Below are 16,630 nucleotides of genomic sequence, written 5' to 3'. Positions count from 1 at the left end.
CTCTCCGTTGCTGGATTATTCGGAGTTTTTGTGCATGGAAGATAGCCATCTCCGTATGTGATTGGGTATCCGGCTATCTTCCCCCAACGCTGGAATTTCCTGGAGACTTACACGTCGACTTGTCCGTTTCGATGTGAATTTATCCTAATCTGGCAGTTGTTGGCGAAAGTTCGAAGATGAACAGTAAGCTACAGCTGGAAATGACGCCGCGGGAAACTTCCGCGCACAGCAGCCGGCGTCCATTACCGAGATAATAAGATTAATTTAAGGTTTGGTAGTAGCGTGAGACGTCTAATCTACATGATATCGGCATTAGCATGGACGAGCAGAGTGTCATATAGTCCTCTAAAGAGGTCCCGAGAAATCTTTGTGATAGGAAGCGAAGCCCAAGAGTTTAATACCTGTGAGGACCGGCACTGCGGGGCGGTTAGATGATGAAAGGATTAGAGTCCAGAAACCAGTGACTCGATTCTGAGGTTAACTAATTGCTGCCATGCTATCTGTGCGTGCGCAGGAGTGTGAAATCCCTGTTCAGTACGGCAGCCCATCTAGACCATGGGGGCGGTCCGCTGCGAGGGCCGGGGTCGTAACAATACCCCTTTGTACAGTGGCTTCTGACCACTTATTTACTATATTGTATACTTGTAGCTAGAATTATATATTCATATCTTGGAAAAATATATCATCTGACGGGGGCGTCGAACGTGGTGGGAAATGCCAATGGATTGATCACGAAATTCCTTAGTCCCTGTATTTTTTAACCTTTAAACCGGCCATCAAATACGAAGCATCGGGGGGAAAAAGGAGATATTTATAGAAATGAATTAGTGGGGCATAAGCTAAATAGAGAGCAGAAATAATAAAAAGACACCAGAGAATCATGACAAAACGTAGACTAGTCCCGCTTCTCGAGCAATAATATGGTCACGAAGAACGGGACACATGCACACATTTCGATATCACGCTCAGACCGACCCAGAACTCCGACCCAGAAGAAAGGCTATACTTTTCCGAACTCCATGCTGGAGCTGTCCGTATCGCGAGCATAGCTCTTCGGTTGGTCCTGGAGAGCCGACACGCCAAAGCCAACACAGAGGCCCATGGCGATGATTTCCTCCAGTACATCCATGCACAGGTAGATTGTGGGATTGCCCACCAGCACGGTAAAGCTGTGCACTTTGCCAAAATCGGCGATGGCCGAGTAGACCACGCGGACGAGCACGAAGGGAATCGAAAGTCCGATGGCGAGGAAGAGCTTCTTCTGCGCGGAGTTGAGGGAGGAGCGAAGCTCCGTAGCCAGATAGGCTGAAACTAGGCAAATGATGACAAACGCAGCGACGAAGATTCCCATGGCCGCCTGGGTGATACCGGTGGGGGTGAAGCCGCTGCTGTCATCGGCGGAGCTGATTCCCGCAATACCAAGGATGAGGCCGATGAAGACGACGAGGCTCATCACACGGAGAGCTCTGGAGGGTAGGCGCTCATTAATATCACTGGAAGGGACCGCGCAGTTAGTACATGTTGATCCCGGGTCAAGGTGCCGACAGGTTCGCCTTAGTCGACTTACATCTGGCGCAGGAGTCCGACGTAGGTCAGTAGTAAAGGCGCAAGGCCAATAAGCTGACACACAGCCTCGGCAATCTCGACATTTCTCGAGTCATGGTTGATGGTCAACAACGAACAGATCGAGCCCGCAATTCGGATGAGAGAGAGGGTGACGACAAATCGCCAGGTCTTGGCGCCAACCCTCCAGCCAACACGGCTCCAGATGTAAATTCCACAGGCAAGAAAGACCGGGAAGAAGAAGAGTTGTAGAATAGCGATGCCATCGAAGTACGTCACGGCGCCCATTGTAGTGTTGGTAGTGTTAGGGGGATGGGTAGAAAGAGCTGAAGAAGATGAGCACGATGGAAAAGAGCTTCTTGTCTGGCATTTGAACGCAGGATCAACAGCCGCCTTATATGCCTGGAGCACCGACAATTCAGCATGGCTGTAAAAGAACGCTCAAAATCGCCTATTCCCGATTTAGGAGGTACTGCGAATCGTCGTTGCGCACGGACCAACACGTGTTTCAAGGTTAATTGGTGGAGCATTTGGAGTACCTGAACAGGACTAGCGTCCTCGGATATTCAGTGGATCACTCGTGCGACGGCTGGCTAATCAGCACGCCTTACCATTCAGCCTTAACGGGCGAAGCGTCGATCGCATCCTTTCTTGGCTATGTATGCGACGCAGACCATTCAAGCTTTTTAGAAAACTTCATCCCTACGCGATCGAGTTTAGTGGGTTCTCTGGTTTGGAACGCACAACACTGCCGGGTGCTGTTTAGGGCTGAGAAGCGACTAAACCCAATATCGGAACCGGATGAGCTGAGGAACTGGCATTTCTTGAGCCATATCTATACGTTACCCGTGCCATGTGAACATTGCAATATCTGAACTTTTCGGAGGATGCAAACCATAGAAGTGAAGCATCAGATAGAAGAGCGCTCAAACTAATTCCTATAGCACGGATGCAAATGGCAAAACGTGCAAAACTGGATTGAGTGGCTGTGATGATTTGATCAATCCCTGACGATGCGGCTGTGCGGCTGTGACGATGAGGCTGTGATGATTACTGTGTCCAGTAGGTACCTCGACGATCTTCTAGACGAGTCCAATCAGGCGAGATCAATGTCACTCAGTTGCCACAAACAACGTGGCTCGCGAGGGGGCTACGGGGGGGCGGTTGGGGGCCGTCAGCTGGGCCTCGGCTTACAAGATACTACAAATACCGGAAGTTGTTTCAATTCGGCCCCCGAGACCTTTAGGATTAAAAAGTGTGAATCCTGGAGACGAAATTGGCGCCGCTCAGATTAGACAACACGCCCACTCCTGACTCAGCCTGCTGACTGTTCCAAGTTGATTGCCCGTTGCCCAACCTCGGCTGTTGACCGGTGTTGTTGACTACTGCGGACACCGACTCTTTTCCTCCGCAACCACGCGTTTTGCCTAAACTAGTTCGTATAAGGATTAAAGCTCCACTTCCCCATACTCATCTCGATCTCGATCCTCAACGGACGCCCTTCGCCTTCTCGAATCCGAATGTTTTCCCAGAGTCAGGGGCGCGCCAGAGCCTCCAAGAATTGTGCGAACTGCCGAGCTGTCAAGCGACGTGTGCGTTTGTTTCGATTTCCCTTTGCCTTTGACGCGTATCTGACTAGTCCGTGCTGATTTATCGCGGTTTCCGTACAGTGCGACCTGCAGCGACCCAGTTGTGGACAATGCATTCGAGCGCGAGAAACGTGCCATGGGTACCGTGATGACTGGCAACTCGTCTTCCGCGACCAGACCGACCGTACCATCAAGCGCTCCAAGGAGAAAAGAACTAAGAAGGTGGCTCGCACCCAGGTCGTCCACTCGCCCCCATCTATCTACAGCTTGAGTCCCAGCATGGACGATGTGGGTGTCAACTATTTCCTGCGCAACTTTGTCGTTGGCGGCAAGCCTCTTGCACGCGGATGCCTCAACTATATCCCGTCTGTGTATCGCGCGGATGGGGAGCACCCGACGCTGGTGACCAGCATGGCCGCGGTTGGTCTCGTCGCGCTGGCCAATTCCACACAACAGCCCTCACTGGTCAGCCATGCGCGCGCCAAATACACGGAAGCCATCCACAGGGTGAACGCTGCGTTGGCGTCACCAGTCGAGTCGGTCCGAGACAGCACCCTGATGTCGGTGATCTCGTTAGGAGTGTTTGAGCACGTCTATGAGCATCAGTCGTGGGAGCGACATGTCCGCGGCGCTGCAGCGCTGGTCGTGATGCGCGGGAAGGGCCAGTTTACCAGCCCGGCTGCGATCCAGATGTTTAATCAGGTGCGCGCTGATATGCTAGTCTCCTGCCTGGATGTCATCAAGCCGTTTCCACAGGATTTGCTTGAGCTACAGGAAGAGGCAGCCAAATACGCAGACACCTTAGGTGCATCTTGGACGTCGGGGGTGCTGGGCACTCGGTGCACAAATCTTTATACTCGCCTCATGGATACATCTCGGTCAATCCCCCAGTCTGATTTACTAGAAGAAGCCACTGTCCTTGAGCGGGACTATCGGAAATTCTTTGCAAGCCTCGCTATGGAAGAGCCGTATACAACCATCCGAGAGGCCGGTGGGGACGCAGAACTCGTCTACAATGGCCGATTCGACCTCTATCAAGACTCCTGGGCGATCCGAGTCTGGAACAACGCACGAAACATCTACATCATTCTCTGTAGAATTCTGTGCCACCTGTTGGCCAAGACTCTCACCACAGATCTCCCGCCGGGCACCCGGGAGCTCATGGAGCTCAAGATGCAAAAGACGATGCGAGCCCAGTTGCGGGCGGGAGACGATATCGTAGCCACTGTGCCGCAGGCGTTGGAATTTGTCTCCTCAACCTCTGAGCCTGGCGCCTGCTCCGGTCTCTCCTTCCACAGCAGTGTCTCGGGCGGATATATGCTGACCTGGTGTCTGTACCTGGTGGGAACATGCGCAGTCACCGTTCCTGAAAAGCGACGGTGGATCATCCGACGTCTCCAGTATATTGGTAGGACCACGCGCATTTCTATGGCCTTAAAACTGGTCCAGGATATCATCCAGATGGACCAATGCGCTGGGTAGGACTGCTGATCCTATTCTCGGCTCGCCATATCCGACTAACGTGCATATCAGATCGGCATCATGCCTGTGTGATATATGCAAGGATGCAGCGAACATCATCCTCCGTCAACCTCTGCTGCTCGCGAATTCGGGATAAAGAACACTAAACTAGCCACATCGGAAACTTATCCTCCGAATCGTCTCCACATAGCGGGCTGGACAAAACGGAATCAATATCACCGATGGATAAATATGTCTCGCCATCTGTAAGGACTTACCTAGGTATGGCACAGAGAGATGAAACCACTCAAAATGCCAGGTGATTTGCACGGAGCTGACACGAAAGCGCAGCGCAGCTTATCGACTCTGCCACTAGTACTCTTATGCCGCGAAACTGGTGTTCTTTGCATGTCGTCCAATGGGTCAATTCTGGGGCCGACAATAGAGTTAGGTTTCGCGCCAGGCCAAGCTCCACCGCTTGGCCCCCTTTGGGGGCGGAGTGGGTTTGGAGCCACGAGTTGCGCGGACAGTCACGTTTCCCCCTTTTGGATCTTATTGCATTGCCAGCAGGGACGGATTCCATGGCCCGTCGAAAGTTTAAACGGCCCCCGGATCCCGGAAGATGGCTGGTAGCTGACGATGAACAATGAAAGAGCCCGAGGGCCGAGAAAAAAGTTAGCGCCCACTATAACGGGGCGGCGGAAAAGCAAGAGAAATCCCTGTCGCAAATTGCGATCCTCAAGCTCGCTCGCTGATCCACGGATCGTCAGAGGTGTCTCGGTATCAGACAAAAGAGATAGGCTCCTAGTCAAGCGAATGTGAAGATACTGGAGCAATCTAGCCTGGTCTTAGTTTGGTCCACTTCTGGCTGTCATATTTATGATCAGTAGGGTTTTCCATGAAACATTCCGCTTGCGGATGTCTATTTATTCTATTGCCCTGGGCTATCCACGCAGCAAACGAATATTTGGGAGAAAGCATGCAGCGGACCCAGAATAGCGATGGAAATACGGACATCGAACACGAACAAATCAGTCAGGCATAGAGATGTATTCAGGTGACAGGTTATCTCTGGAATAGACGATAAATAAACGGCTCCTTCGTGAACAACATTGGATGGGGAAGGCAGCCAGAACTGGTTCGCAACGATCTATAGCAACACCGAGCGAGGTGTGTGAGGGCGTATCTCAAGGATCCTTGCCCTCCGATCAGATCGAATCCTCTCTATCAACCTTGAAAGATTCCCTTGCAATCTAGAGTCTGTTCGACGTTCGGAGGCCGTATCAAGAGTTCGTCCTTGCCATAGCCTGAACCCTGCATTGGCCCGGGTTCAAGCTGTGCACTAGGTATTTACAAGGATGCACTATGAGGTAAACGGTTAAATGGTGAGCTCGAGCTGACCAAGAACGCTTTTGAAAAGGTGTCACGGGGTGTGATTGCAATCGCTGGAAGAGCTATTCTGAAATATTTCGTGTAGTCTCTTCGCCAGTCTATCTGCTGGGGCATTTCTCTAATGTACAGGTCATCAAACCACCATCGTTGACAACCCACGGACTATCATCATAATCGTGCTACCGAAATCACCACCAAAACTGCAACACATACCCCCAGAAACGGGGCCTGCGCCGCCAACAACGCCAAATTCAGACTGCTCCCACTGCGAGGACTACCGCTAGCACTGCTGCTATCGGCGCTGGACCTAGAAGAACTGTCTGATCCAGCTGAACTCGAAGATCCAGAATTGACGTTCTTAGCAGCATATGCCGCCGCCGTCACCGTGTGCTTGGCACTCAACAATGCGACTGTCATCATCTATCCACCCAGCGGCGACGTCAAAGGATATCCAGCCCCGGTCGTGGTGTTCAGCGGGTCGGTGCCACTGACAGGGAGGTTTTCAGATCCAAATAAGTGCCATTGTCGGCAGAGCCAATCTCAAACTTGCCCAGGCATGTGTCTGCGTTCAAACTGAAACACGTTCCGGTTATTGTCAGCGCATCCTTCACTTCGCTCGCCAGGATGTGGATTCCCAGACGGGTCGGGTCGGTGTTGGGACAGATGCCATCTGGGATCCGACTAGAATTAGCGCGATGGCTTTGCATTCGAATGCGCTAGAGCCCGTTCTCATACGATGATAGAGCGGCACTCCAGGAACAGCATTGGCATTCTGTGGGGCTTGTTTCTTCGGTCAAAGTGTAGCTCGAACACTTGTTTTGGATAAGCGCAGGGCTCGCCGTCGCATTCTTCAGAATGTTACCCATGTTACAAGAGCAACTGCCCGGGGCGTTGGCGGGGGCCGGGTAGAAGGGAACAGTGTTTTCGGCAGTGCGTGCAATGAGGTAGGCTGATGCGAGGTACTGATACTCACAAGAGTAGACCTCAAGAGTACTGTTAGTGTAACTTCCACAGCTGATCATGACAAAGTGCAGATTAGCGCCAACCTTGTTCCAGCAGTTTGAGAGGTAGCATAACAGCTGGTTGACTTCCTTCTCCAAACCGCAGGCAAGAACCACGACGTCGTTACCACCGGATGCGCCGAGACAGGCTGCCTCCTATTTGTCGGCAGTGTTGAGGCATATCGAAAAAGTCGAACGGCTCACGCAACCATCGGATGAGGTGGCGGTGGCATTTGCGGCCAACACTTAGGACGACATGGCCAACAAAGTTGACAGAGGTGTGCCAAAATAAAAATCATTGTCTCTACTCAGTGGCTACTGAAAGAGAAAGACAGAATCGCGCCCCACAGGCTAAAGGAAGCAGGGCACAGCTTTACCAGGAACATGTCGGGCTATATGGCCAACCGCTCTCCTGCACGCATCAATCCTGCCACAACGGAGTACCGCTGGTCTTGACGCAACTAAGCATGCGCCCAGTCGGCTGCTCCTTTGAAATTCGTGTTAGAGACCTTGGGATGCCAGAGTCTCGATTTCAAGCCATTCAGCGCGCACAATATACCGGTGTCTAAGGGAGATCCTGATCCTATTGGTCATCGTACAAGCCTCTGAACTGCAATTAGGCGTCTCGGGCTCCTTCAGGATGAGGTATTATCAGACAGGATTGTATTCATTTCCGTACGTGGGTATATAGGTGAAAGAAAACTCGTCAAGTTGCATCCCATCAAGTTCGGGAAGTCCCAGAACAACGGCATTTCGGGAGGTTAAGCCTCAGAGTTGATCGGGCGTTGATGTGAGCTCAACACCGGTCCTGCGTCGAGCTCGTGGTATTCTCGGAGAGGAGTGGCCGGATTTGCTGCTTCGTAAACAGAGCGACCATCCAACATCGTCGGGGGTGGCCCAACAGGTTTTCGAGGAACTGGTGGCGGCGACTCATGAGATGGGACCGGTTCATACTCAGGGCTCGACGACTTCTCATCTGTGGTTGCCGCCGGCGCTAGGGCTGGAGTCGGCTCCGCCCGAGTAACTCCGCGTCTTCGCTGTCGCCGTTGCCGGAGCACAAACCATAGGACTAGAAGAAGGAGTAGCACCCCGATGATGACCCCCACGGCAATACCTGCTTTGGCCCCAGCACTCAGGGAGCCCGTGGAGTTGCTGCCGGTGCACGAGTATCCGCCGCGATAGACGCCCTCGGACTGTAGGCTGTTCAATGCAGTGCAGGACATTGACCCAGAGCCTCGAATGGTCGTCTGGCCGTTGACGTGATCTAGAGATGCAAGCGACACACTGCCGCAGTCAGTTCGAGTTGGCGACAAAGTTGACAGTTCACTGTATGGGCCTACCTGGTGAAAGCGCCCGTCACCTTGAGCTGTCCATTGACTTCTTCCAGTTGTTCCAAAGCGAGGTTTTTCAATTTTGGATTTCCAGTGATGGTGACTCCGGATGACACTTTCGACAGTGCACTCATCGAAAGATTCGTGAGAGAATCCAGGCTATCCACGGTTAGGGCACCTTGGAGAGTATCCAGGTCCGGCACGACGACTTGCGTAAGGCCGGATGCGCTCTCCGCGGTGAAGGAACCCTTGATCTCTTCGACATTGCGGAGGGTGATTATGCCCGTGGCGGACGAGGAAATCGTGACGCTTCCGTCAACGGTGCTGCAGTTAGACAAGCCATCGGCGTCGCTCTGGCTGGAGATGGATACACTGTTGGAACCTGGGGTTGTCAGCCACACACGGATGCCCGAACCGTGACTAGTGAAACTGCACATACAAGCATCCGAATCGGCTTGCGCCGACTGCCACACCGTCGCGAGCAGAAGAAGGTACTTGAGCAGCATCCGCACACCCTCACTCTTCAGAGAATTCGAAGTCGAGGTCGAAATTTCTCGATTGGATTCGCATCGCGAGCGGGCCCCGGGCGGGAATTATACGACCAACGGGGCGGAGCCGAGCTTCTCCCCGCACCATAATGGTATGCTGTGGCCTGCACTAGCCAGTCCTAGCGTAGGTCCAAGGTTCCAACAGCGCGTCGATCTGCCTACTGTCGAAAAAGAAACGCAAATGGGCGTTGTAGATGATTGGATCTCGAGAACAGCACCGCCTCGAACCCCACCGCGTCGGACTTGGGTGCTCGGAAGGGACAGGCGAGATTCCCATTGGCAATGCCTTGGATTCTTCCAGATTCGGTGTGCGAGGTGAGAATTTGCAGCTGTTCATCGCTAGCGTCGCGCCAGTGCAAATAAACGGGCCCACCACGATCGTGCAATGGATGCATCGGTTGCTATTTTTGCCATAGGCAGCAGGATTGGCGGAGCGGGCGCGCTGCTCAGAAACTGCACGATCGGCACATTGGCAGGCTGGGCTCTGCAGCGGATGCGGGAAGGGGGGCGTCGAGTGTGAGGAAAGGGAGAATGTGGATATTTCACCATGGACGTACTGGACTTCTTCAGCGCCGACGATGAGAGGGAGGGAGAGTTGCATTCACACCCGGGCTCAGCTCCCGTACGGAGCTCTTTCCGCATTATCGACAGCCGTTGGGCCGGAGCTGGGCTCGGGCGAATATATTAGGGCGTAGGGAGTTCCAGGCCAGCTTAGTCTGGTGACAGCCAGCAGCTCGCTGGGCGATGGAACTATCACTTGTTAACTGGCAGATTCATGGAAGGTGGGCAGACTTCTGGTTGAACCGCAACATCTTGAAGGAACCAAAGACGACGATAAGATCCAAGAACGAGAGATTGGCGGGACCACGTTGTCTGGTCTAAATAATATAGATCCAAATAGACATGGTGGAGACGGTAGGAAAGGAATCTAACTTGGGTGATATGTACGTGTTGGTCCGGGGGGATTTACGGTCTAACAGTATTTCCATATTATGTATAATATCTAGCTGTGTACTCCCCAGTCGCTTTTATCGTCTCGATTCCACCTGACCTTTGGCCCCGATAAGGATATTATGTCAGCACCATGCGGGGAAATCCCCCGCGTTCCATGATTATTCCCAAACACATTAAAAGACTCGTGGTGAGGAGGAACTGCCTCTATCGTGTTGGCATCTCTCTCGCCTCCATGAGAGTGGGAAAAGGCTGTGAAAGGTGTCGTCATCGCCACATCCGCTGTGTCATCCCTGCGGGGGCTTCGTCATGCACGCCATGTTCGCGCCTGGGCCGGGTCTGCCATCTAGACCCGCGCTTCCAGTTTAAAGCAGTACACCATGTATATCAGAAGAGCCATGGTGCCTCCTCCCGATACGACCTTGTCTGGGACGAGGGTCAAGTTTGGGTAGATGTCTCCCAGCCCGGTAGGTGAACAACTCCTCATCGATAAAGCACAAGACTGACTATCCCCCGCAGTAGCCTTCGTGTCTGAGGCCGAAGACTCGAAGAGTGATGGGCTATCTCAGAAAAGCAGCCTCCACACCCCGAATGTTGCTCTGATGCTGGAAGACGCCTCCGACATGCAATGTGAAACACTGCCGAAGAGGCCACCGGGGGAAGGACTCTACGGGCATCTAACACCACATGGGTCGGTGTGCAGTCAGATTATGCCAACGCTAGATGATGGTCCTACCTTATCGCTACGAGAAGCGTCTCTTATGCGCTGCTTCATCCAGGAGATTGCACCTTGGGTGAGTGGTTCCGAGTTGTTTCCCTGTAATAAAGCAGGCCATCTGACTCGAGACAGGCAGATATCTGTGACCCCCAGTCGCACTTTGGTACAGCCGTCCCCCAACGGGCCTTGCGGGTCCCTATGGTTCTGAATGCCATTTTTGCCTTCACAGCTCGACACGAAGCCATTCTCTGCAACTGCGATGATTGGGAGGCCTCATCCTACCATGGAAAGTGCCTGGAATTGCTGATTACCGCCCTAGATCAACCGGAGCATACCTATGATGAGAACCTGTTGATTACCGTGGTTATCCTTCGGATGTATGAAGAACTGGAGCACAACACGGACCAGAAATTTCACCTCCTAGGGTCGAATCGTCTTGTGAATCTCCTATCTCGATCGGCCTCATCGCGCGGATTAGCAGAAGCCACCAGCTGGCAATTCCTCCGGCAGGCTATCTACTCGTCCATAGTACAGCATCAGCCCCTGCAGCTGGATCTTCGAAACTATGAGCGGTCGTATACGTTCCAGCGGGAGGATGACGCAGCCCTTGCCAATATGATCATTTTTCACTGCGCACACATTGTGCAGCTCTGCCACGATGTGCCCCGGCAGCTCGTCGAGGAGGATGTCTGGCGCCAGGTGTCTGATTCCGTCGAGCAGTGGCATCAAAACAAACCGATTACTTGGCAGCCACTCCGATACCAGGCGTCGAGTGTGAGTGCCGATCGGCCGTTTCCTGAAATCTGGATGATGTCAGGCCCTGCAGGTAAATTTTAGGTTTCCCACTGGAGTATATGAGCGTGACACTGATGAACGATACGCAGTGGTTGGGATGCAGTATTACCATACGGCTTGGATATTTCTCACTCTTTCGGACCCCGACGCGGGACTGATGAATGACTATGAGATGGCTAGATCCCGACGGTTGGTAGAGGTATGCAGGATCGAGTCACTGTGTCGGGCGACTGCTGACAAGGCTGCGCAGAGGACCATTGCGACTCATGTGATAACGGTCATCGGGCTGTCGTTGTCGAACGAAAGTGTGCAAAATGCCTATTTTATGGCCTGCCACTTGCTCCATCGATGTGCGTTTGAAGACTGGCTTTCTTCTCATATTGGAACTCACCATCTCATAGTTGGCTATTGCTTACGACACCCCGTTGAACAACAAGGCTCGCTGCGATTCCTTTGTCGCGTGGAGAAGGTGTTGGGCTGGCGCACCGCGTGGATACGCCGGGAGTTGGAAGGCCAATGGGCCGAGTTGGCGGCGCTAGACACGCAGATTGGCTGATTCCCGATCGCAGTCAGTCGCGCGGACTAGATTTAGACTCGAAGTGGAGTTTCAGCTAGAAAATCATCGATTAAATCTGCATTGTCATCACCGAAAACCAACCTTAATTCTCAGCCTTCTTTGGTGTCTTGAGTCCGAGAGCGCCCGGCTTTATTGCTTCGTCCGGGCGGGTGTCCGGCCTTCACGGACTTTGCGCCAGTCCCGGAGATGCACGCCGCGCATGCTGACAATGGAGCCATGGATTCTATCAACTATTCCTAAAGGAACAGAGAAACCTCTTGGTATTATCGATGCTAACAGTTCGAACAGAGGTGGTGAGCTTCGGTCTTGCGTGGGCGAACGGTAACCGCAATGGCCGTGATTGAGATACGAGGCATGTCGCTGCGATGCGCTCACCTATTTAATGACTCCCTCTCCTTCTGATTTCCAATATCATCAAGCTCATCACTTGTCTTTTGCCATCGAATTTGAATCTTCTTGATTTCCATCAATCACAGCAATGTCTCTTCCATCCACTTATAAGCACGCCGCCTTCAAGGAGGCCGGTGCGCCTCTCACCATCGAAGAGGTCAAGCTGACTCTGCCCTCCGCGGGCGAGATCCTGGTGAAGGTTGATGCATGTGGCGTTTGCTTCTCGGATCACATCGCGCAGGCATATGGCATCGCTGGTCAATTGTACGTTGCACGCTGGATTTCCTTCGTCCGAATGTACTCTTTGGCTCCGTCTTTACTAACTACCGCAGTCCCGCGGTACCTGGTCATGAAATTATCGGACGCGTGGTAGCAGTCGGCGACAATGTCTCGCAGTGGAAAGTTGGCGACCGGATCGGTGGACCGTGGCATGGAGGTCACGATGGTACGCGTATTCGCCTCAGGTTCCCACTGTTGCAACAGACTGACTTGTATGTAGGCACCTGCAGTGCGTGCCAACAATGCCACCTCCAAATGTGCCAGCAGGGCATCATCAACGGTGTGACGAAGCAAGGTGGATGTAAGTGATCTTCTACACACCAGCCGCTGCGTTGGTCTATCGCTGACTAGACAGATGCGCAATACTGTATCCTTCGCGCCGAGGCCGGTGTCCGCATCCCAGCGCACGTCGATGCTGCCGAATATGCCCCCATCCTCTGCGCTGGGGTGACCGTCTTCAACTCGATGCGCCGAATGAATATCAAACCGGGCTCCGTCGTCGCCATCCAGGGACTCGGTGGCCTCGGACACTTGGCTATTCAATACGCGAATCGCTTCGGCTTCCGTGTCGTGGCCATCTCTCGTGGCACCGACAAGGAAAAATTTGTGCGCGAGCTTGGGGCACATGAGTACATCGATAGCAGCAAGCAAGATCCATCGGAGGCGCTACAGAAACTGAGCGGCGCGTCTCTGATCGTCACTACGGCTCCTAATGCACAGGCAATCTCGCCGCTGTTGAAGGGCTTGGGTCCGCTCGGTAAACTGCTGATCCTGGCTGGTAAGTGTATTCCAATGCAGGTAATTGCAGCGCCGACGGGAGACTGATCGCATCTGTTTTATAGTTCCGGGCGAGGTCTCGTTTGACACGATGCTGATGGTGGGTCCCCCAACTGCTTAAATGTATTGATTCCCCCAAGGTACCTATTGCTGACCCGTTCTAGATCTCCAAGGGTCTCTCCGTCCATGGTTGGCCTAGTGGGCATGCCCTTGATTCCGAAGAAGCTATCCAATTCACCGAACTACAGGACGTCAAGTGTATGGTGCAGACATTCCCGTTGGACCGAGCCAACGAGGCATATGGTCAGTCGCAACCTACCTGAACGGCAAAAAGCCAACTGCTAACCCAGACCCAGATGCCATGAACAGTGGAACGGTCCGATTCCGCGCCGTCATCACGATGGACTGATCACCCTGTTGGATACTTTGATTCGATAGAAGTTGCAACATGGTGTGTATCGCGAGGCGCGGGGTGTACGGTTGACTGGGATGGGACAAAATGGAGCCAATCAAGCCTTGAATAAGCGGTTATTTTTACGCAGAAAGGGTAGGAATCAGACTCCTCGGCTGTACCTACTATTCATAGAAGCAGTGTGACTAGAAGTTTTTTATCAATGATCGTCTTTTCATTGCGGTCCCGGCCGTTTCCCCCGGCATAAGTAGTATCTTCCCCGCTCTTCGCCCGGCGAGATAACAATCCTCTTTGCACTCTTCGACAATGACAACTGAGTCCTGGGAAAGACTCGTCCAGCAAAAGCAGGCCGAGGCTGCCGCTAATATACCCGCTGCTTGGTGTCTTCCTCCCGAGTATAGCACCATCTCGGATACTGCAGGCACCAACGTGCTCGATGTTCCCAGGCGTTGTGGAATTCTATCAGCAAAGCAACTCCAAATCACCGAACGATATGATGCGACTTCTCTTCTGGAGAAGCTCCATTGCCGGGAACTATCCGCGTACGAAGTCACCCAGGCATTCTGTATCCGTGCTGCGATTGCGCAGCAGGTGGTAAGCCCTGCTGTCTCGTGCATACATGGCCAGGGGCGTCAGTAACAGTCATTCAAACAGACACACTGTCTGACGGAAACCTTCTTCGACCGCGCTCTTCAGCGCGCAGCAGAGTTGGACGAACATATGGGCAAGACGGGTCAACCGGTCGGCCCTTTGCACGGTCTTCCCATCAGCTTCAAGGTATGATAGCTGACTGCTCGTATGAATCCCGGTATTAAGGTGAATCAAGGACTGTTTCAACATTGAAGGCATTTGCTCCACGATCGGATTCACGTCGTTCATCAAGAAAGGCCCCGTCAAGTCCAACTCCAGCATCGTTCAGATCCTTGTCAATCTCGGTGCGATTCCCTACGTCAAGACCAACATCCCTCAAACCATGATGGTGAGTACCCCTACGCCGACCAGGATGATACCCATGAGACTAATATGAGCAGGCTGCCGACTCCCACAACTACGTCTTTGGTCGCACGCTCAACCCGCATCGCTCCAATCTCACAGCCGGCGGCTCCTCAGGCGGAGAAGGCGCTCTCATCGCCATGCGGGGATCAATATTGGGCATCGGCACCGACATTGCAGGCTCCATTCGAATCCCTGCCATCTGCAATGGAACCTTTGCGCTGCGCCCCTCCGCCGATCGCATCCCGTACGGGGGTCAGACCAGCCCCGCCCGAGGTGGTCTCGCCGGTATCAAGGCTTGCGCCGGTCCTCTGGCGACCTCAGTGCGAGACCTGGAACTTGTAATGCGGCTCGTTACTGACGCCGACCCATGGCAAGTCGATTCGTCTGCCATCTTCTCGCCATGGCGCTCGATCACGCCAAAATCAACTCTGCGTCTCGGCTTGATCCAAGAGGATCCTCATTTCCCACTTCACCCGCCCATTCTACGAACCCTGACCCAGGCGACAGCGAAGCTGGAAGCAGCTGGACACGCGATTGTCCCGCTAACCCCGCCGTCCATACGAGATGCGTGTCTACTGGCATTCCGCATATTCGCCATGGACCCGGCGGCAACGGCCTTTCGACACATTGCCGCCAGTGGCGAGCCGACTATTCCTGCCTTGGCTTCCACGGCGCTGCCGCATGAGTATATGCCGTATGAATATGCGCCGCTGACCCTGGAAGCGCTATATGATATGAATGAGCAGCGGAATCGGTTCAAAGAAGAGTTCCGCGCGCTCATTGTGAAGCAGAAGATCGATGTTATTATCATGCCTGGATATCAGGGTACTGCTCAGCCGCATGACCTCTTTGGATGGGTCCCTTACACGGTGTTGTGGAACGTGATGGATGTGAGTTGTCTATTGCCGTAATCTGCTATCTACTGACGAGACGTAGTATCCCGCATCTATTATTCCATATGGCAAGGCGAGTAAGAAGGAAGATGCGGCCTTTGTTCGAGATGTGGACTACAAGCCGCCATGTGAGTTTGAGTGCATCACAAGATGAGCGATTTCTATAAAGATATGCTAATCACAAGAATTGAATGCAGACGAAGCAGATGCGGTCGAGGGCGCACCCTGTTGTGTACAGATCGTGGGTCGGAACTTGCGCGAGGAGGAACTGGTCCAAGCAGCGCAAGTCGTGGCCGATGTGCTCTCCGGTTAATATTAGCTAGGTTTGCCATTTAAATTGTCATCAATCGAATACCTGGAAAGGTGAGCGGAACAAAAATTGAATAGTAACTTCTTGTGTGCTACATGTCGATCTGTCTGGCCTTTACTCATTTTTGACAGCATTCAATAACTCTCCCTGCAGCACTCAGGAAAGAGATGCTTGCCCGAGTGAAGATGACTCTGAGTGCGATTCTTATTTTATGATCAAATGGAAGAGCAAGCGACAGATGAATATGAGGAAAATTGCACCACGAAGTTTCACAGCTATAAATGCGGCTTATAGCTAAGCTACCTATATAGCTATCTATATTAATACACGTGTAGCTATATAGCTACCTCGTGTAGTAGGGACGGGCATGAAGAACATCATGCAGCTGAGGAATCCTGCTCATGGATTGAAGTTATGGATGCTTTATTATGCAAGTATCATCGACCGGATATTTCATATGGAATTCGGGCTTATAGCAGATGAACTCATACATGATGGCGGCTGCCTGAGGCTGACCGTCGCTCTAGCCATATAGACAGCTCTTCCCCCTCCCTCTCCCTTTCTCCCTCTCTCCTCCGTCCCGTTTAGATCACCCATTTCCACACCTCGTGTGCTCCATCTGTGTCACCATACACAGCGCTCTATCT

General features: G+C 52.8%; 7 protein-coding genes across 7 annotated transcripts; 4 read left to right on the top strand and 3 right to left on the bottom strand.

Moving 5' to 3' along the window:
* Nucleotides 1-1,000: 1,000 nt before the first annotated feature.
* Nucleotides 1,001-1,851, bottom strand: N7459_008935 (uncharacterized protein; the record flags this gene model as incomplete). The annotated part of the gene is made up of 2 exons (XM_056948103.1): nucleotides 1,001-1,466; nucleotides 1,568-1,851. 2 exons carry the CDS (start codon nucleotides 1,849-1,851, stop codon nucleotides 1,001-1,003), a joined length of 750 nt encoding a protein of 249 aa, XP_056795328.1.
* A 1,232-nt stretch (nucleotides 1,852-3,083) lies between these two features.
* Nucleotides 3,084-4,634, top strand: N7459_008934 (Zn(II)2Cys6 transcription factor domain-containing protein; the record flags this gene model as incomplete). The annotated part of the gene is made up of 2 exons (XM_056948102.1): nucleotides 3,084-3,155; nucleotides 3,234-4,634. The coding sequence occupies 2 exons, from the start codon at nucleotides 3,084-3,086 to the stop codon at nucleotides 4,632-4,634; spliced, it is 1,473 nt and encodes a 490-aa protein (XP_056795327.1).
* Nucleotides 4,635-6,475: 1,841 nt separating this feature from the next.
* N7459_008933 (uncharacterized protein) lies at nucleotides 6,476-7,239 on the bottom strand (the record flags this gene model as incomplete). The annotated part of the gene is made up of 3 exons (XM_056948101.1): nucleotides 6,476-6,686; nucleotides 6,741-7,162; nucleotides 7,216-7,239. 3 exons carry the CDS (start codon nucleotides 7,237-7,239, stop codon nucleotides 6,476-6,478), a joined length of 657 nt encoding a protein of 218 aa, XP_056795326.1.
* A 528-nt stretch (nucleotides 7,240-7,767) lies between these two features.
* N7459_008932 (uncharacterized protein) lies at nucleotides 7,768-8,843 on the bottom strand (the record flags this gene model as incomplete). Its single annotated transcript, XM_056948100.1, has 3 exons — nucleotides 7,768-8,290; nucleotides 8,347-8,719; nucleotides 8,777-8,843. 3 exons carry the CDS (start codon nucleotides 8,841-8,843, stop codon nucleotides 7,768-7,770), a joined length of 963 nt encoding a protein of 320 aa, XP_056795325.1.
* Nucleotides 8,844-10,071: 1,228 nt separating this feature from the next.
* N7459_008931 (Zn(II)2Cys6 transcription factor) lies at nucleotides 10,072-11,905 on the top strand (the record flags this gene model as incomplete). Its single annotated transcript, XM_056948099.1, has 6 exons — nucleotides 10,072-10,303; nucleotides 10,356-10,630; nucleotides 10,687-11,380; nucleotides 11,439-11,548; nucleotides 11,600-11,699; nucleotides 11,751-11,905. The coding sequence occupies 6 exons, from the start codon at nucleotides 10,072-10,074 to the stop codon at nucleotides 11,903-11,905; spliced, it is 1,566 nt and encodes a 521-aa protein (XP_056795324.1).
* Nucleotides 11,906-12,404: 499 nt separating this feature from the next.
* Nucleotides 12,405-13,781, top strand: N7459_008930 (alcohol dehydrogenase; the record flags this gene model as incomplete). The annotated part of the gene is made up of 7 exons (XM_056948098.1): nucleotides 12,405-12,580; nucleotides 12,649-12,761; nucleotides 12,816-12,896; nucleotides 12,951-13,373; nucleotides 13,438-13,472; nucleotides 13,537-13,675; nucleotides 13,729-13,781. 7 exons carry the CDS (start codon nucleotides 12,405-12,407, stop codon nucleotides 13,779-13,781), a joined length of 1,020 nt encoding a protein of 339 aa, XP_056795323.1.
* A 309-nt stretch (nucleotides 13,782-14,090) lies between these two features.
* Nucleotides 14,091-15,986, top strand: N7459_008929 (putative general amidase; the record flags this gene model as incomplete). The annotated part of the gene is made up of 6 exons (XM_056948097.1): nucleotides 14,091-14,378; nucleotides 14,439-14,561; nucleotides 14,611-14,763; nucleotides 14,816-15,670; nucleotides 15,717-15,801; nucleotides 15,871-15,986. 6 exons carry the CDS (start codon nucleotides 14,091-14,093, stop codon nucleotides 15,984-15,986), a joined length of 1,620 nt encoding a protein of 539 aa, XP_056795322.1.
* Nucleotides 15,987-16,630: the final 644 nt, after the last annotated feature.

This window comes from Penicillium hispanicum (genome assembly GCF_028827665.1).
Source record: "Penicillium hispanicum strain IBT 35686 chromosome Unknown utg000008l_segment0_segment0, whole genome shotgun sequence".
Lineage (NCBI taxonomy): Eukaryota > Fungi > Ascomycota > Eurotiomycetes > Eurotiales > Aspergillaceae > Penicillium > Penicillium hispanicum.
This window is presented reverse-complemented; position numbering and strand designations above follow the sequence as displayed.